This window comes from Hippopotamus amphibius, chromosome 1, assembly GCF_030028045.1.
Source record: "Hippopotamus amphibius kiboko isolate mHipAmp2 chromosome 1, mHipAmp2.hap2, whole genome shotgun sequence".
In the NCBI taxonomy this organism is placed as follows: Eukaryota; Metazoa; Chordata; class Mammalia; order Artiodactyla; family Hippopotamidae; genus Hippopotamus; species Hippopotamus amphibius.
Window position 1 is genome coordinate 117,096,285 of NC_080186.1, and position 19,366 is coordinate 117,115,650.

Consider the following 19,366-nt stretch of genomic DNA (forward strand, 5'->3'; position numbering starts at 1 on the left):
TTGCCACCCCCTTTGCCTCTCTACCCCAATGACTTCCTGCCCTAAACCAAATTACAGTAGGGAAGGAAACGATTTTACTTTTTATTCTGCTCATTACTGATTTAGATGAGGAAGATGGGAGAATGGGGGCACCACACCACAAGGTTCCAGAGAACCAGGGGCACAAGTCAGTTCATTCCACTTTCTCTGTCTGAGGTAGGGTCTCTAAGACCCTGATGAAAGGGGAGAAGGTAGCTATATGGATTCAATTTGCTTCCGGACCTTTTCCAGAGCCTTTCTGTCCAGTTGTCGTTGACGAATGATGACAAGGCAAGCAAAGACCAAGGCCACACCTATGACAGTCCCTTCAAATTTCCAGAATAAGCGTTGTTCCATCAGAGCTGAGCGGCAGCTGAGGGCAAGAAGAAACAGTTATTCCCAGGGAAGGCCAGACAGCCTCTCCCTCTAATCTCCCTCCTGCTTCAGCCTCAGCAAGATATATCTGAGGGGAAAGGAGGAAACCAGTGTCAGCCTTCTAAAGTGTTTACAGTACAGGGACTTGCTTGGTGGTGCAGTGGTTAAGACTCTGCACTTCCACTACAGGGGGTGCAGGTTCAGTCCCTGGCCGGGGAACTAAGATCCTGCATACTGTGTAGTGCAGCTGTAAAAAATTAAAATAAAAATATTTACAGTACGTTAATCCCACTCAAATATTTAATTTATTTTCTGGTGAAATAAACAGAGATAATTTATTTCTGGTAGATTAACCAATTTTACTGATGAGAAAATATGGCCAATAATATAGTGCTGAGGAGTAGAGCTGGGACTTGGATTCAAGTAACTTGGTTCCAAATCCCCTCCCTTTTCCAATATGCCATGCTACCTCCAGACAAAGAGGAAGAGGCGGGAGTATCTACCTAAAGTCATAGGAGCAAAGGAAACGATCTATGAGGGTTCAAGAAGAGAAAAAGCACTTGCCTTTTGAACTCGTTCCTCTTAGATGAGCTGCATGTGATTTTCTCCACATACCCTGTGGAACCACACTCAGGGGTGGTTTTCTGCCAGAAGGAAAGGACCAAAGCACATGTTAGGAGGGCACAGCAGAAGAAACAGGAAGGCTGCCATTCAGAATGGGCAGGTGTCCCAAGTGCTATGGCTCAGACCTGGTAGGTATCAGAGAACTAGTGAAGAGTTCTCATGGGGGTGATGAGGTGGTGTTACAGAGGGAAGAGCATGTGTTAGTAAGAACACTTCAGGGTCAGTAGTCTAGGAGAGGCAAGGGCAGGTTCTGGAGCCTACTAGATTAAAAATGAACAGAACATGGTTCTTTGGTGAATGCTGCCATTAACTTGGAAAGGGCACATTTTCAGGGGAAAGACAAGATCAGACTGGGACTTACACTGAGACTGCAGGGAAAAAGACGAAAAGACAATGCAAAGGCACACTTAAGATAGACAGTTCCTGTCTGATTCGATGTGAGAAAAAAGGGAGAGAAAACAGATACTCACAGCCTGGAAATTAGAACACGGAGCACACTCTTCTGCCACCACAAACTCTTCCACCAGCCAGCACGGCAAATTTGAGGCGCTCACTAGAGAGGGAGAGAAATGCAAGCCCCAGACCTCGTTCATAAAATATTTCTCCCCTAAATTCTGCCCATCAGCTTCCCTAGGTATGTGGGAGGATGCCAAAACAAAACAAAAAAACTGTAGGGGTCGGGTTGCCAGACCATCACCCACCTGACAGCTTCTCCTCCCGCACGGGAGCCTCTGCTTGGCTGAAGCGGGTGGGGGGGGGGGGGAAGGGGCAAAAGTCAGAAGCCAGAAAACAGGGACCCCACCCCCCACCTCCGCGGTCCAGCGACGGGGGGCGGGGACGATCCAAGGCTCCCGTCCCCTCCTATCCCCTGCCCTCAGCCCCTCCTTACCAGAGCCTTAAAGTGAAAGCGCAGAGCAACCAGCAGAGGTGGCGGCCCTGGGGGAGGCCACGCCTCCCCGCGCCCGCAAGCATGGAGCGCTCAGTGTCGCACCTGTCGGGATGGAGGGACTTGCTTGACTGGCCTCGCGCCTCGGTCGGAACGCAGAGACCGCGCTTACACTGCAGTCCTCGGGGAGGTTCCAAGTCAGGGCTGCGAAATGCTGGGGTTGCCTACCAGGTCAAAGGCGTACGCCCCCATGGCCACGGCGAGAAAAGGCAGTACGCGTTTGTGGGGTAGGACCGTCAGCTTCCTTCTTCGGCCCGGCAGGGTCCTCACGGAAGGCCAAGGGGGCGCAGGGCCTAGTACCTCCTCGGCGCCGCTTCCGCTCCCGGCGCGGCCACCTCGCGCGCGGAGGATGCTGGGCGCGCGCCGCTTTTCCAGAGCCAGGCCAGTCGTCGGGAGGGGAGGCCCGCCGCTTGCCGAATGGGCCTCGTAGTCTTCCGCCCGCTGCTCCCTGGGAATTGGATCTCCCCGCGTTTGTGCAGCGAGATGCGACCCATTGGCTCGGCGAACCGTTGCATGATGGTCCTGGTAGTCTTTTGCGGGAACGGAGGAAATGGAGGCCCGTCAGGCTTGGGTGCGTTCTCGTCGCTCCCTGACCTGTCGCCTTTCTGCCCCTCTGGGCTAGGTTAACAGCGAGACGTAAAAAGGAACGCTACATCGCCCTCTCGGGACTCTCCTCCCTCCTTAAAATCCGGGGACTCACCATTAAGCGGCAAACTTTCTGACACCCCTCCCCCTTGCGGCCTCGAACAATGATCCACGGGAGAAGCTTGGGTTGGCGGCCCAGGGATTGGAGGCAAAGCTGCACTTTCTCCTCCCTCCAGGGGCGGGAATACCCGAGACCCTCTTTGAATGTGCTGGTTTCTCTGGGCTCCCACTCAGCTCTACTCAGGTGTCACCTTCTCTCATGTTAATTGCTAAATAACTCCCCAGAACCGGTGCTTTGAATAACCTCACCTGTTCTTGGCTCTCCCTTGCTCCTACCTAATGCAATCAAAAGAGCATGAGATTTGAAGTCCCAACAAGTGTTGAGTCTAGGTTCAGGTGCTTATTAGCTGCATGACTTGAGGAGGGTATCTGACTGTCAACGTTATGTGTAAAATGGAAATACTGATGTGCATTTTCTAGGTGTTTTGGTTTTTGGTGTTTGTTTTGTTTTCGAGAGGCAAATGAAATGTGAGTGAAAATACTTTATTCTCTTCTAATTATATTGTCTCCCATTTCTATCGCACTTTTTCAGTTCAGCGTTTAGCTCATTTTGATCGTCAGTAATCCTGAGGAGTCAGAGTTGGTATTATTTTGTTTTATGAATAAACTCGCAGTGTGTCACTTGCCCAAGGTCAAAAACAGCTAGTAGGAGAGGTGAGACCTAAACCCATACTTTCAACTCCCAGGCCACAGATTTGTGCCTGTTTTCCATTCCCATCGAGTCAAACCTTGACATATATCCAGAACTGGAGTGACTTAACCTACATTCTGGGTTCATGCTTTACTGTCTGGTAATGTATTAGTCACTATCCTAATTCTGCCAGAAATTTCCTCATAGTTTTACATATATGTATGTCTGCAGCCTCTCAGACAACTGGACCATGAGTTTAGTCTTCTTAGTTGCTCAGTAGATAGGAGGTATTTAAAATAAACTTCATATAAATCTAGGCACTGTTAATAATCTGTATCCCACCTCTTAAGATCAAAGCACTTATCCCCATACTTTTTTCTTGTTAACTCGTCTCCACACTCTTCTCCCTCAAGAAGTCTTTCTAGCCTAAAGACCACAGTTACTCCCCTTCCCCACAGCCCTAGGAGCTAGAGCACTTTTGGAGATTAACAGTATATCTGGTGCTACATTCCATAAATTCTGTCTTCCCATCGGACTGAAATCTGGCTGCTCAAGAGCAAGAATTAACAGACTGGAAAGATCATTGGGTGGGAGTTGAAACAACAACAACAACAACAACAGCCTGGTGAGAGCTGAGCTTTAATTTGGCTTGTAACCGTTTACTTGTTCCTTTAAGTTATTATTTGTCTTTATGTGTCAATAGTTGTATGTTATAGAAAGGAGGATACGGGGTTTTTTTCCCCAGTATTTTTTAGCCATAATAAAAGTTTTGGCCAAAATACAGTATTCTGTTACTCCTTACCCAATCCCTCTGTGCCTCATGACAAGCTGGGAGATCTCGTAAGATCTCACTTCCAACAGCTGTACCAAGCAACTGAATGGGGTCTCTATGCTGAGAGTGGATTTTAAAATATCTGCTCTGGGATATGACAAAGATGTTGGTCAGTCTTCTTCCTGGAATTCACAAAATGCAAGTCTTTCCTCAGCTCTTAAGCAAATTAAACTAGCTGGGCAGTTGACTACAGTGCTCAAACATTAGCCACAGATAAGGATCATTACCCCATCGAAGCTTGGATACTTAATACATTTATCAAATTATTTTCCACGAGTCCTTCTTCTGGCACTATCAGACTTTTTTTTTCTAAGTGTTGTCTTTTACCGACAGAAACAGCAGCACACAAAAAGCCTTTGCTGATGGCTCCAGGGTTGTGCCATCCAATTCCACACTGCAGGCTTGGGCATTACTTAAATGCCTTGAACATTTTATTCATATCCATGAATACAACTTCTATGGTACTTTATCTAAACCAAATATAGGATTTTCATTATCCTGATAAAACATCAAATGTGTGAGATAATTTTGCTGTTTAAAAAATAGTGTGAGAGTGAAAGCAGCCTACATATACTTAAGGGAATTCAAGCCTACGTTGTTGTTGGGTTTTTTTTGGCCATGCCATGTGGCAGGCAGGATCTTAGTTCCCAACCAGGGCTTGAACCTGTGCCCCCTGCATTGGGAGTGCAGAGTCTTAACCACTGGACTGCCAGGGAAGTCCCAGGTTTTCTGTTCATGGTTCTTTTGCAGGCCAGTAGTTTTGCTTCTTTGTTATTCAGTAGTTAGGGACTGTTTTTGTTAAATTTTACTAGTCCCTTTTCTAGTAAGTACTACCCAAAGGTTATATTAACTTGACCATTGTGCTTGGCACACCGTAGATGCACAATAAATATTTATGACTGAACCTCGCTGTGTCTCATTTTCCTCACCTATAAAAGCAGATGATAATGTTACTTAAAGGGATTGCTGGCAGAATCAAAGATGCAGAAATCACTGGATAAAAAATACTGGTTCTGCTATTTCCCTGAGGCTGTGGCTGTCACTCCCCTTGGGAAGCCTAAGAAAGAGTACTTTTCTTTTAGAATCTCCTGGCCAAGACTCTGCACACAAGGATCCTCTAAATCCCATATTGGAAAGAGGATGTCCAGACCTTCAGTTTCAGAGAACCTCTGGCTCCTTGTTTCTCTCATCAGTTAAACAGCTGGGGAAGGGAGAGCTGTAGGATTAGGCTTCACAGGAACTCAGCCAGATTCATGCAGACCAGCCACCTCAGAGAGATAAGAATTAGGTTTATGAGTAGAGAGTAATTCCGAAAATGATGAAAGTTACCCAAGCCAGGGACATTTGTGCAAATATTGGCCTTTAATACTGAGAAAGACCACGCAGAGTGACAGGACAGGACCAAACCTTCAGAGGGTGGTGCTAAGCCAGCCTCTCACAGGACCCTAAAGCCTGATCCAGTAACAGAATAAATCACTTATTTACATTTATATTTGCCCTGGAAACCCAGAGAAGGTCTGAGGTCTAAGGCTATCTATCCTTCCTTTCCTTCTCCTTCTCCTCCTACCTGCTTCTCACCTTCTTTCACTTTCTTAATTCTTTTCCTTCTTCTTGCCTTCCCTCTCTATTCTACCTTTCTTTTCCACTTCCTCACTCTCTCTATCCTTTTTTTTCTTCTCCATATTCTCCTTACTCTTCCACCATCTACCCATCTTTATCCCTCCAAGCCCCACTTCCTTCTCCCCTGCCCAGCCCCTCAGCCCTGCCTCCCTCAGGTTCAGCCTCCAGGCTTAGGGTGCAGGGGCAGAAAGGAGTCCTCAGCCCAGGGAGCACTTGCTGGTGTTCTTCTTGTCACAAGTTTTCAGGTCAGTGCTGGGGGGCTTGTTGCTGTTTCCCTAGAAGGAGAAGGGTACAGGGGTCAGGGTGAGAATGGCTGGCTAGGGCCTGGGGCCACCCTCATGGGCAGTCTTAGCACTGCTCCCCTTGTCAATGTTTATTCCCAACACACACACACACACACACACACACACACACACAGACTCACATGCACAGTTGTACTTAGCCCAGCAGAACCAACTTACCGATCTCCGGCCTCCTGACTTGAGCAAGATGTCCCGGGCCAGGGAACTGAAAGCCTAGTGGGGAAAGCAGAGAGTGGTCAGAACAGGTTGGAGGGGGGGATCAGTCTATCTTCCAATACTTCATCTCTTTGACAGGTGAAGGATGGCGTGTGTCTCACCTCATCTACATTCACACTGGATTTAGCACTTGTCTCGAAAAATCGGATTCCATGCTCCCGAGCCAACTGCATGGGGTGAAGCAGTAAGAGGAGAGTTGGATGAAGGGCAGCAGCCAAGTCCTCTGCAATTCGGCCTCATCCGGACGCTCCTGGCCCTCCTGGCCCAATTCTAGAACATTGCCCAGCTCTTACCTTATCCGCCTGCTCCTTCTGCACCTTCCTCTTGGCCTCCATGTCACACTTGTTCCCCAGTAAGAGGCGCTCTACACCAGCCGAGGCATTCTGGGAGCAAAAAATAAAATAAAATAATAACAGTAAAAGTTGGGTCCTGCGCACCTTCACAGTCTCCTTCATCCTCCAGGTTCTACCCAATTCCCCATCTCTCTGGGAGGGTCCTCACCTCTTTGATGGTCTTCATCCAGTTCTGAATATTCTCGAAGGATTTCTCATCTGTGATGTCATACACTAGGATAATCCCCTGGGGAATGGCAGAGTTTACAATGGAGGCTTGTACCATATTCCCCTGTTCAGGTTTCCCACTGCCTTCTAAGTGACCCTGCAAATTCTACCCACAAGTCTAATCACTAGGCCATATGAGGCCCTCCGCAATCCACACTGTGTCCCTCCCCACTTTTCTCTGCCCCAACTCCTGTCCCACTGTAGTCATACATTCTATTGCCTCATGCTTCATCCCTTGTCCAGAACCACACTTCATACCATGGCTCCACGGTAATAGGCAGTAGTTATCGTCTTGAATCGCTCTTGGCCAGCTGTGTCCCTGAAGAGGTGGAATATTTCATGGGGTGGGATAGAGGGAAGAGGTCTCCAAAGAGAGACTCCCTCCCCCACCCCCCACGAATTTAGCTTTTGCAACAAGGGGTGCTGAAAGGAACAGAGTCCGGAAACAGTAAAGGATGAAAGGGATAAAAGACAGTTGGGCTGATACTGAGCGATGGTAAAGGCCTAAGAAACAGAGCTTTCTGTTTTATTCATTGTTTACTCTGTGCCGAGCACTGTGTATATATCATTTTGTGTCATTTTATCTAATCTTCACTCTATCCTTGTGAGACATGTTTAACTGTCTCTATTTTACAAATGAGGAAACAGATTTAGAGAGGCCAAGTAACCAAAGACGGTCATTCTGTAACAGAACCAGGATTGAACCACATTTTCCTCTTATCTATTGTATCATAATGCCTGCATTAAGCTTCTTACCACTTGACACCCTCTGGGTCTCCAGCTTCTTCAGAGCAGTCAGGTCAGACAAACCTCTACACTTGGCTTCTCCACTAGACTTAAGAGTCAAGTCTTAATTCTGCTATTTGCTATTTAACTGTTTAGAGCCTGTTTCCACAATATAGCTCAAGAGACAATTGAGCTAGCCAGACAGTTGTCAAGTTCAGAGGATGCTCTAGGTCCGGGAGAGGCAAGAGAATTACAAAAAAGCTGAAAATAGTTGAGTGAGCAGGAAGAGAGTTGAAAGGACATCTGAATGAGGTGATGGAAATGGATTAGAAAATGTACTGGAAGCAGCAAGGGGAAAGGGAGAGAAATGAAGCTAAATAGAAGAGAAATGGCTATAGGAGGTAAATGAGGAAGTCTGGTTTAGGAGTCCTGGGGGATTCACTCACCAGACTTGCAGTTTGATCTTTTTCCCCTCTATATCCACAGTGCGGATCTTGAAATCAATTCCTAGGGGTAGAGAGTGTACATTGAAATTGAGACATGTATATAACGTGCATGTAAAAGTGTGTGGTGAGAGGGACAGGAATGGAGCCGTGACAGTGCCAGAGATTCTGCAGGGCAGGCACTTGGGAAGCAATCATGTAGGAAGTGTAAAACTAGGGGGATTTTCTCAAAGCTGTATTTGTATAGCAAGCGTATTGTTTTTACTTAGATTTTATGGACTTTGTAGAGGAGAAGGTGATGAAAATTCTGCAAGGAGGCTTAAGGCCTTGAAGGCACTTACTTCTTGGGTCTGCTTAGCCATGTCAGCTGACAACTCTTTCAATTCAATCTGTCTCCCCCAAAATATTACTTTCAGATTCCTTTTCCCTTCTGTTTTCTTAGAACCCTCTACTCAGTTCTCCCACCTACCCTCCTGGCCCTACAGGGTAAAGAACAAGGAAGAAGGTAGCTGATGCCAGTCTATGTGAATTAACTATTCGGCCAGGCTTGGAGACAAGAAAATTTGAGGCTAAACAAGATTCCCCCAAGACTGAGTTAGGAGAGAGGGGCATTTTTCCCTCCCCTTTCTAACCAGAATTGTCTTGAGACTGTCCTTGTCTTATTTCCCAGGCCAGAGTAGATTAAGAATGATGAGGGGGAGGAGGGGAGACAACGTTCTTAGTGGAAACTTGGGCACCTCCCCCGAGCCTGCTGGGAGCTCCCGGGAGAAGGCTGAGTCACCAGGCTGACTCAGAGACCCCAAAAGTCCCCTCACTCCCACCTTCCTCACCAGGCTGACTGCATATTCATGATCACAGTCCTTGGGCCACTCTCTGGCACACGCAGCCACTCTGTTCCATCCTCCCCAACCCCCTATTAAGTTGAGAGGCAGGGAGACTGAAAAGTAGATGGTAAGGTGGGAATGCAATGGGAAAGTCTGCAACTCAGTGGGACAGAAAGAGGCTAGCAGAATTGGGAGACAGATATTCAGGAAGAAGGGGATACAGGAAATGTGGAGAGTGGATCAAGAGTTCTAGGTGGATGGGGGGGCGGAAAGGAGCTGAGAGGGAAATAGAGAAGGGTTCATGTAGATTTGGGGAGACAAGGGAGACAGGTGGTACCAAGAAAATAAGGGGCTGGCATAACTAAGGAGTAACCTGGAGGTCTCAGAGAGGTTAGAGGTTTGGGTACCATCCGGAGACATATAAGGGGGATGGGCCTGAGACAGGGGTTGAGGGACTGGAGTTCAGAAGCCTGACTCTAAGGGGACTGAAAAGTGGGCCACAAGTAGTCCAAGAACCTGAGGATGAGGGCATGGGGGAGTCAGGGGTCTAGGGTATGGCCAGTGGGCTCACCGATGGTGGAGATGTAAGTGTTGTTGAAGTTGTCCTCTGCAAAGCGAATGATCAGACAAGTCTTGCCCACCCCCGAGTCCCCGATCAGCAGCAACTTGAAGAGGTGGTCGTAGGCTTTGGCCATGGCGGACACTGGGGGTGTCGGGAGAGGGGTGGGGAAGCGACAGGCACTGGCAGGCGGGATTGGAGGGTTGGCAAACAGAGCGGCCCCGGAGCCCAGGCCAGGAAGTTTTCCTCCCTCTCCGCCCAGGCTCTGGGAAAGTGGAGAGGCGGCACTCCTCTGGGCCCCACCCCCTGCCCGCCCACCCCTTTTCTGCTGGCCAAGGAGGCCAGCCCAGCCTTCTAAGCTCTCCGCGCTTTCCCTTTCCCAGCCAGCGTTGGTCTGTCTCCCTAGCCATTTCTCGTAGCTTTTTGCTTACTATCGTCCGCCTCTGTTGACTTCACTCTTCCAGTCTGAAGCCAGAGAGGCTGGGGTGAAGTGAAGTGGAAGTTTAATCAAAATGACCAGGGGAAGAGGAATTTTAGAGAAATTAGGGGAAAGGGAAGTTTTAGAAAATAAGGGTGAAGGCCAGGATAGCACTGGGAGTTGACAACAATTGGGGACTAATTTTTGGAAGGGCGACTCAAGGAAAATAGAATCTTGGGGCAGTTCTACAATTCTGGTGTTGGTGTTCCAAGCCCTTAGTTTTAAATCCCGACTCCTTTTGAAAAAAAGCGGGATGCCTGGAGTTGGTGGCTATTCGTTGAGTCAGTCTGCCCCCTGGTGGAACAGAGTGAAAATTAAGATTGATTATATCAACACTACAGAATCAGTCCCCCACCGCGCGCGCGCGCGCACACACCCACACACCCACCCACACCCACCCATCCCCACCCACCTAGATACATTCTGGAGTTTCATTTTGAACAGTCTTCCTTCTGGGACCCTGTGTGTGAATTCTGTGACAAGCCAGCTCAGGAAGACAGAGATTGGAACTACAAATGTCTGGTCTTATTCTTTTGATGAGATATGGATCTTTTAACACAGCCCTGAGACAGAACTCCCGACACCTCACTGAACAGACTGTGAATGAATGTGTAGTCTTGGCAACCAGGAAGCTGAAGTATGGAGAACATGGCCAAAAAGAAACAAATTTATCTTTGTTTTTGCGGAAAATTACTCAAAATATCTGCTTTTCTAATAGCAGCTCAGTAGAATAGTCCTTGTATAAAGATAGTGTACTGGTTGCGAGAAGGCATGTTTTGTCACTTCATTTATCCTTATCACCTTCTGTGCCAGTGTCTGTCCCTTCTCAATCACAACTATTCAATCCCCTTTTATCCTTTATCTCACCACCCATTACGTCTTCAAGCTGTATTACAAACCTTGAATGTTCTCTACTTCTCCTGGCACTGGCCAAATCATCCCTTACTAGTCCTTTAAATTATTCAGTTTTCATGGATTGTCCTGATAAAAACCCATCAATTCATTTCATTTCGTCTTATTTTGTCTGGATCTGGGCTTTTCATTCCTAGCAATATATTATTCTTTTTTCACCTCTCTAAATTGTACTTATGCTGGTGTATACCTGCTTTCACTGGAACCTCATCTCCGTAGTACTCTCCCCTAGCTCTCAGAGCTTCTGCAACAATGCCTTTCCCCCTCAATTCTGGCAGGCTCATTCCCGTCTCTGGTTTTATATTCACGAACTCTTCCCTCAGCCTAGAATTCTTTTCCCCTAGACTGCTGCTTGTTTGATTCCCTTTCAGACTTCAGCTTAAATGTCACTTCCTCAGTGGTTTTTCTCACCCATCAGTAGCCTGCTGGAACCAATTTTTACTGGCTCATGAGAACAGATTGTTCTCTGTTTCCAAATCCATGTTTAATGATGTCACATTGGTAGTCTGAAATTGGCCACAATGGGAGTATTTACACCATTGAAATTAGCAAAGACAACAAATCAGGGCTCCCCTCCATAAAGTCAATTGTTAAACGTTTGTTACCAGCACATCCTTGACTAGAACTCACATCCCTTGCCCTATTACATTCCTTTGGAATTAATCAGGTCCCCTGATGCCATTTGGGTCATCTTCGCTCCTCCTATATGACAAGTGGACATTCTAACCCTTTGATCATTACTGTAGAAGAAGATGATTTGGTCTTCATTTTTTCTTTCTTCTCAGTCACTATCAAGAGTGTCGATGCTGCCAAGATTAGAAATCTTGGAAATGCAGCGCTAGTGAAAATGTGGGGAAAAGGATGTGGGAATGCAAATTGGCACAATCTTTTTGGAAGGCAGTTTAGTAGCACCCTTTGGACAATTTACTTAATGTCTCTGGGCATCACTTTCCTGACCTGTAAAATGTGGATAATAATAGTATCAACCTGACAGAGTTATTGTGAAGATTAATAGATGAAAAGCAGTCAGAACAATGCACAAATAAACACTACAGAAGTGAGTGATGTAATTATTATAAGGAAAGATAGAAAGGAAAGAATAAAATTTAACAATGGTCAACCCTAGGAATAGGCTGGAGGTGCGGCAAATATGAGGACTTTCTTTTTTATATTTACATTTCTGAATTGTTTTTAAAATGGGCAAACTAAGCCAATTGAAAAAATAGTAAAGAAATTTAAGAAGCCCCAGACATGGCGCAGTTTCTCTATTTTCCTAAACAGTTTCTATTAAAGTGTAAAGTGAAATTTAAAAATTGTCCATTTAATCCTGGATATAGATCAAACGCTGACCTTCCTAAGATAGCAGGCTCACTCCCTCAACATGGCGACGCCTGTCTCCTGTCATTTACAGACCTTCCAAAAATGGCAGCACTCCCTTGCCCCACCGCCCACGGACCTCCTCAACATGGCGGCAGAAGGCCTAGGCGTCACTTCCTGCGGGACGGCGGATTTAAGCAGCAGGATTTCCGCTTTCGCTCCTTTCCGACGGTGACGACCTCCCCACGAGAACATGCCTGTGAGTTCCTTGATCCAGGTTTCGGCGGAGATCTCGCTCTTCTGTCCGCACGCTCCCCTCACGCTGATTTCGGATCGCAGAGGGCCCTCATTTGCCCTCCGCGCTTCCCAGGACGTTTAACTACGGGGACCGCAGAGGCCCGCGGGGCCCCCTGCATAGACGGGAGCGGAGAGGCGATAAGATGGCGGCCCAGCTGCGCAGACACCAGGGGCGGCGAGGGGCGAGCTCTCCCCGGTGTGTGGCAGTGGGGGCTGTTTTCGATCATCCCATGTTCGCCATTGGTTTCTAAATCTCTGCATTTCTGCCTCTTAGCTCGCAAAGGATCTCCTTCATCCCTCTCCAGAAGAGGAGAAGAGGAAACACAAGAAGAAGCGCCTGGTGCAGAGCCCCAATTCCTATTTCATGGATGTCAAATGCCCAGGTGAGGAGATAACGTGTAGAGGTGGGAAAGCACTGGAACCCAAGAATTGGAAACAGGTATCGTTGAAGCGGTCCTGATTTCTTAAAATTTGAGTGTTTGAGATGGGTAAAATTTTGCATTTCAGGAGTCATTTCCTTTCAAAACTCCATGTGCAGACCTTAACGTTTCTTTCTGGTGGGAAACACTGGAATGATATATTGAGCTTCTGCTGTGGTCATTTACATAGTTGTACCTGAAGGCAAGGGGGTGGAACCCAAGTAAAGGGTTCTCTGTTCTTTGACTCTCGGGTGATATTTTTGGATGAGGGTGGTAAATCGTTAACGAAAATACATAGGTGGGGACACATAGTCCACGTTGCTTCTGAGTTGACTTTAATGTGTACCTAGAGTCAGGTAATGAAGTTTAGAATAGGAAAGTAAATTTAAAGTATTTACATAACATGCTTGTTTTACACTTAATACATGGCAGCATATGTTTAAGTGAAGAAAGGTTTGGGGAAAATAGGGTAACTCTTTGATGTTTTTTCCCAGGATGCTATAAAATCACCACCGTCTTTAGCCATGCACAAACAGTAGTTTTGTGTGTTGGTTGCTCTACTGTCCTCTGCCAGCCTACAGGAGGAAAAGCAAGGCTTACAGAAGGTAAATGGTTTAATCCGTGTTATGATTTGGGGGTTTGAATCTTAAGAGGGATCATGTATAATGTAAATTATCAGACTGTCTTGCAGAGAGAGTTGGGTTTGGTAGTTTTTTTTTTTTTTTGTCTCCAAAAGCACAATCAGAAAGACTACTCTCAAAAGGCTGCTGTCTAAGTCTGGGGTGGATGGGTGATAAAAGAGGCTTCATATTAGCTGAAGCTGATGTTGTCTTTGACTAGGAAGGAGCTAAAAGAATTGAGAAAAATATAGATGTAGCTTTCCTGTGGGTATCAAACTCACTTCGTTTTGTGGGGGTGGGGTACGGTTAAGTAGGCTGCTGTCAGTTAACCTTCAGAACTTTCTTACAGGATGCTCCTTCAGGCGGAAGCAGCACTAAAAGCCCCTGGAATCAAGATGAATGGGAAACCATCCCAATAAACACATTTTGGATACATCCTGTTTATTGTCTTGTTTTACCGCTAGGAAGTTCCTACCTCAGGTATTCAGGGTCAACCAGAAGAGTGGACTCTAGAGTCATTTGGGGCAAGTAAGTGGCCAAGTACTTAAAAAGTCCCATTTGGGACATTCCTATCCCTAGGCTCATTGAGTAAATTTGCAGAGCTTGATTAAAAGCTGGAATAGTACATAAAGGGGGTATTTGCTTTCACTTTTATGCTTTTTTATTTATTTAATTTATTTTATTTATTTATTCACTTTTATGCTTTTTAGAATTAAGAACTGACAGTTGAGATCTTTTTTTAACAGAGAATAAACTGCACATAGAGTATACGATTTATTTATTTTTTCTTATTAGCAATGTATATATGGCAGTCCCAATCTCCCAATTCATTCCCCCCCAACCTTCCCTGCTTTCCCCACTTGGTGTAAGAACTGACAGTTGATCTTTAAAACGCAATCCAACACACCACTTTAATACAAAACTGCTCAGGATCTTTTATTTATAGTTCTCAGGATCTCTGGAGGCTTATGAGTGTAGAGGTTGCTGCTAGGCTTGTGGTCTAGGACTAGCAATCTCCAGTCCCGTACAGTTAAGGGGACTTGTCCGAGCGGAAGTTAGTGCCTTATACTCCAAAGCCAATGTTGTAGCCGACTCTGGGCTGGTGAGCCTTGTGGATTCATGAAGGGAGGGGGAGAACGTGTGGATGTGTAAGAACCTAGAGGTAAAGGAGGAAGGGAAATAGATGAAGGATGAATGAAGGTGATATCTGAGCTTTTCAGAAATAAAGATGGTGATTCTTTACCTGGCTGTGGTGTACCTAGAGTTGGTACATAAACAACTGGAACTGTCTCTATCTTGTTTAGGAAGGCATTGTATGCTGGAAGAAGAATAAGGGAGATGTCACCAAAAAGATGTTTTCACTGGAGGAAGGCCTTAAGGGCCAAGTCAGCTCTTTAAGTATTGCTATAAAAACAGTAATGCTTCAAATTAAATAACTTTATATACTTACAGGAAATTTGTATTCAATGATTTTTAGATATTTTCTTCCAACTTCTGGCTGAAAGGTGGGAAATGCACATGTAGGTAATAGTATGTGTTGTGTTGCTTGAGTCATCTCTAGCTATGTATTTGAGCAAAACTAGCTATAATCTAAGGTTTAGCAGTGATCTCCACTTCTAAGGTAATTGTTTGCCGCATGCAGTTTATTGCTTCCTAGTAGTAAGTTGGGCAGGATCTTAAGTCCACTAGGTGACTAGGGGTAGGGAACCTAAATCAGTTTCAATTGCATGTCCCAAATTAGATGTGATAAACAGCTAATTTTCATCCTCATTTAGTTTGTGAAATAAAATGAAGGCAGTTTCCAAGTCAAAAGTCCACGGTGCTGAATATAAGGACTCCTTACCTAGAAAGAGGAAAGCTGTTGATGCCAACACCGCAAAGAGGGTAAAGAGGAGAATCTGGTAAGAACCCATGAACTTCTGGAGGACTCCTGAATTGTCACATTGATCTACACATTGGCAGAATAAAAGAAGATAGTAGTTACTTTGCATTTAAAAATTGTCACATTGATCTACACATTGGCAGAATAAAAGAAGATAATGGTTACTTTGCATTTAAAAACTTGTCATGGTCCTAAGAGTATCTACCTCAGCACTCAAAAACCCACCCCTCTAGGAAATTCTTTTGCTTCTTACCAGAGGGAAAGGGTGAACTATGGTTCCTCTAGCTCTTTGGCTTTTTACCTTTCTAATAATAAGTTACAATTCTTGAGCCTCATTTCTTTTCAGCTTACAAAAGAATATTTAAATTCTCTGCCACTTTAAAATGCCACTTACCTTTCCTGTGCACTTTAACTCCAGGTGACATGCTTCCCTTCAAGTCTGTGACAGTCTATGGTGATTCAACTTCTACTTTTAATCCCTGTAACCTGGATCACCAATGACCTCTTAAATCCAGGGGCCACTTGTCATTTTTTTATTCAGGTACATTCTCATTTGTATATAATCTTGTCCTCAATAATTAACTTCAGACTCACGTCTTTGAAGCATGCTTGGCACTTTTTACCTTTGGTTATTTCACATTCTTCAGTGTCTAGAAATGAACTCTTCTGCCCCACCAAACTGCCTGAATTTAACAGGCATTCCCAGAAAAACTGTCACCAGGCCCTTGTTCCTACTTCCTATTCTGCATCCCTTATACAGGCCCTCCACCTGTGGGCTCTTAAGTGATCTTACCTCTCACCAGACTGTTTACAAACTGCTTCATTCTGAAGAATCATTTGAGGTTGCTTAATACTTAAAAACAAGACTATACTAAGCCCTGAGCAGGTCCCACTGTTGGAAGTCCATATAAAACAAAGACTCCCACCCAGTGTGGTGGTACTGTTATACTGCTTGTTCCTCTTATCTCTAAGAAGTGCAGGGGTTCTTAAACTTTTTTCTTTTTTGCGTGGGCAACTTAGGCAGTCTGGTGAGGTCAGTGGATCCCAACTCAGAAGGTTTTTAAATGCAAAAGGTAAAGTGTAGGAATAAAGGAAACCAATTATATCAAGAGCTCATTAAAACAGAAAAAACCTAGTTTGTAATATACAAAAAAGATGTAGCTTTAGATCTGATAATACTGTAATTTTGAAGTGAAATATTTTGAGATGTGACAATTGGACACGAGAACATCTGTGATTTCCCTTGGTGACAAAGTCACACATCTGATACTACTGTGATTTGTTGCTAGATTCATAATCAGTGGAAATGCTAACTTTCGGAAGTTAGTCGAAAATAAAGATGGTTTTTTCCCCCGTTCAGGGCATGGACACCTTGAATTGTATCTGGACTTTTGTGGAGATCCATGAACTTTATAGATTTGAAAACTGCTCTCACAGAGCACAGACTGGAGTTGAACTATTTCTAGCAGTGGGACCCTGAATACCTCAATTTCCTCAACTCTCTAAAGGGAAAAACATCTTTATAGAATTTTAGAAAACTTTCAGAATCATGAGAATTAAAACAAAATGCATATAAATATGCTTAAAGTATTTACTGACCTGTACAAATCAGGTGCTCGTTAGAAGCAAAAACCCTTCTTCCATTAGATGTACTAAGGTTCAGCCTAATTCACTCCCGGTAATTAAAAGAAATAGTTTCCCTTGAGGCATGGGCAAGTGCGAATGACAAATGTAAGGAGCATGGTTCTCTGGCTTTCCCAACGCCTCTTTCCATGACTGCTCCCATCCCACCCAAACATGACATTCCAAACTGGGTAATGGTAGAGTTAGGATTAGGGGAAGCTAAGTTTTGGTTCTAGGGTTACCACATTTGCCCATTGATGCACAAAGATCTGCTAAATACTCTTGAATTAAATGAAACATTTATCAAGAGGTTTAAAACAGGCTAAGTATTCTTTCATGAAGTTGACAAACTGACAGAAGTTTTTTGTCAAGTATAACATCTAGCTAGTGATAAGAAGGTTTATAGGGTAGGCTTGGAGAAAAAAGATCCATGTCCTAGCTTGTTTGAATAATCTTGGTCAAGTAGCTGAATGTTTCCCATTAACTAAATTGTAATGCATTCTGTCTTTTTGCCTCTAGATTAAAAATAGGCACCCCCAATGCTCACCTGCACCAGACTTATCTTTCATAGCTCTCACTCGCACAGCCTCACTTTGACTGGTTAGCACACAGGAAATATTGATGAAGACAGGTGATGCCATCTGCTGGAGGGAAGTGAAGTTGACTACTTTTATGGGGTAGATATACAGGCCAGGTGTGAGGAGAGAGCGCTTACGGCCGGAGACCACTAGAACTGGGGAGCTGGGGAAGACCTTGGAGAAAGGAAAATGGAACTTGTTTGAAAGAAGAAAAGTCAGTTTTGTGTCATTACATTCCAGTCTTAGATAATACAGTAAGATATCTGGATTTCTAGTTCTAGCTAGCTGTCTAACCAAGTCACTTTTTCACACTTAGATGTGTTGAAGAATAAGGGAAGAAAACGGTCTGTGAGAATAATATAGCCTTCAAAAAAAGTTTTAAACTAGCATTCTAAAATTGTTTCAAGATAGCACTGGCATTTTATATATATATATACACACACACATATATACATACGTGTGTGTGTGTTTGTGTATGTGTGTGTGTATATACTGACAAGGCTCATGACCTAGATTTTGGACTCTGGGGGCCCCCCTGGCATAATGAAGGGGACACATTTTGCTTCAGTCTTTAACATACCTCTAGCTTCTCAAGAACTCTATCCACTCCCAGTACTCTTATCTCCCCGACGTCTTTTTTGTGGCTAAGAACCAATTCTGACTGGTTGATGTAAAAGGCTGGGATGAAAGGAATGAGAATTCTTTGCATTCCATTCTTGGTACGCTCACCGACAGGCGTGGCCCAACCATAGACTGAGGTGTCAGCCATGCTGAGGGCCTGGAGTAGCTCCTCTGACTGGGGTCGAACCTTGATTAGGCAGACATAAACCCCTGAAGAAAAGAGGAAAAGCTGAGCAAGAAGGTTCAGAGGCTCCATTTAGCCAACTGGATTAGGATAGGAAGGAAGAAATAGTCACATGCAAATTCAAAAGAAAATGTGAACTCCGTTTTGAGTTTTCACTATTAGCACACTGTTGGCCACTACGGGAGGAATTTACCAAAGATGAAACAGGCCCAGGGAACTCACAAGTGAACTTCAGGATACCATCATTAGTAAGTCCACATGTCAGGGAGTATTAAATAATATAGTACAAATGGAAATTAAGGAGATACAGGATGAAGTAGTCAGAGTTGGTGAGATCAATAAAGGGTTTGTGGAAGGAAGGCAGGCTTTCAACATGGATTAATCACTTTATCAAACCACCTCTTGATGGCCTTATTTCTGTCAGTAGTATTGTTTTTCTAGTTACCTACACTCAACCTCAGTTGTATTTTGACATCCATTCCTTCATTCCTATATCCAAATCTTGCTAACTCATCCTTTGAAATGTCTCACATCTGACCTCTCTGTTAGTATTTCTCTGTTACTCTGGTCTAGACACTCATCAGTTCATGCTTGGATTATTTATTGCAATGTGAACTGCATTTACTAGTCTCCTTGCCTCCCATTCTTCTTATTCATTTTGTGTACTGCCACAAACTTATTTTTTTTTAAACTTATTTTTGAAAACTTTCCCAGGGCTCTATATTGCCTGGAATGTCCTGTTCTCTTCATATCTACCTCAGTCCTAGTCATCCTTTTAAAGGTTATTTCCCCTGTAAAACCTGACTCTAATCACCACGTTTGATGAAGATAATCCTTTCTTTCTGCTGCCCTAGCATCCCACGTACGAGGGTGAGTCGAAAATTATCCACACTCTGGTTATAGTAAAACTTCTGTCAGCCACACTGTCTTATTAGCACTTTCCATTCAAGGCTGCCATCTCCCCAGTCACTGCTGTGCAGGTGTGAACATGTTACATCAGTTCATTTGTAATTGCGATGCAAGCAAAAATGGATGCCCCACTCGTGATTTGCGT

General features: G+C 44.7%; 4 protein-coding genes across 6 annotated transcripts in view; 1 reads left to right on the plus strand and 3 right to left on the minus strand.

Moving 5' to 3' along the window:
- Positions 1-68: 68 nt before the first annotated feature.
- Positions 69-5,418, minus strand: JTB (jumping translocation breakpoint). Of its 2 annotated transcripts, XM_057725169.1 has the most exons (6): positions 2,132-2,389; positions 1,907-2,008; positions 1,719-1,756; positions 1,488-1,570; positions 958-1,037; positions 69-391 (listed from the first exon to the last, which is right to left on the minus strand). In XM_057725169.1, exons 2-6 carry the CDS (start codon positions 1,987-1,989, stop codon positions 235-237), a joined length of 441 nt encoding a protein of 146 aa, XP_057581152.1. In that variant the 5' UTR covers positions 1,990-2,008; positions 2,132-2,389; the 3' UTR covers positions 69-234. The 2 variants fall into 2 exon arrangements, 1 of the variants encoding a protein (XP_057581152.1); XR_009051627.1 differs by lacking the exons at positions 69-391; positions 1,719-1,756; positions 1,907-2,008 and adding an exon at positions 5,282-5,418 and having other exon boundaries at positions 982-1,037; positions 2,132-2,493.
- A 56-nt stretch (positions 5,419-5,474) lies between these two features.
- RAB13 (RAB13, member RAS oncogene family) lies at positions 5,475-9,648 on the minus strand. Its single transcript, XM_057725155.1, has 8 exons — positions 9,394-9,648; positions 8,002-8,062; positions 7,088-7,148; positions 6,771-6,848; positions 6,563-6,652; positions 6,371-6,436; positions 6,213-6,266; positions 5,475-6,026 (listed from the first exon to the last, which is right to left on the minus strand). The coding sequence occupies exons 1-8, from the start codon at positions 9,515-9,517 to the stop codon at positions 5,949-5,951; spliced, it is 612 nt and encodes a 203-aa protein (XP_057581138.1). The 5' UTR covers positions 9,518-9,648; the 3' UTR covers positions 5,475-5,948.
- A 2,627-nt stretch (positions 9,649-12,275) lies between these two features.
- Positions 12,276-13,864, plus strand: RPS27 (ribosomal protein S27). 2 transcript variants are annotated; one of them, XM_057725184.1, is made up of 4 exons: positions 12,276-12,347; positions 12,660-12,768; positions 13,299-13,409; positions 13,774-13,864. In XM_057725184.1, exons 1-4 carry the CDS (start codon positions 12,342-12,344, stop codon positions 13,800-13,802), a joined length of 255 nt encoding a protein of 84 aa, XP_057581167.1. In that variant the 5' UTR covers positions 12,276-12,341; the 3' UTR covers positions 13,803-13,864. The 2 variants fall into 2 exon arrangements, with proteins under 2 accessions (XP_057581167.1, XP_057581175.1); XM_057725192.1 differs by lacking the exon at positions 12,276-12,347 and adding an exon at positions 12,398-12,581.
- Positions 13,865-14,262: 398 nt separating this feature from the next.
- The window catches only part of NUP210L (nucleoporin 210 like), a 72,785-nt gene continuing 67,681 nt past the window's right edge, over positions 14,263-19,366 (minus strand). Inside the window, exons 34-38 of the mRNA XM_057725206.1 lie at positions 18,088-18,338; positions 17,477-17,681; positions 15,268-15,372; positions 14,668-14,742; positions 14,263-14,580 (exon numbers count right to left, since the gene is read on the minus strand). Coding sequence (XP_057581189.1) covers positions 14,480-14,580; positions 14,668-14,742; positions 15,268-15,372; positions 17,477-17,681; positions 18,088-18,338 — 737 coding nt within the window. The 3' untranslated portion in view covers positions 14,263-14,479. The remainder of the gene's footprint in view (positions 14,581-14,667; positions 14,743-15,267; positions 15,373-17,476; positions 17,682-18,087; positions 18,339-19,366) is intronic.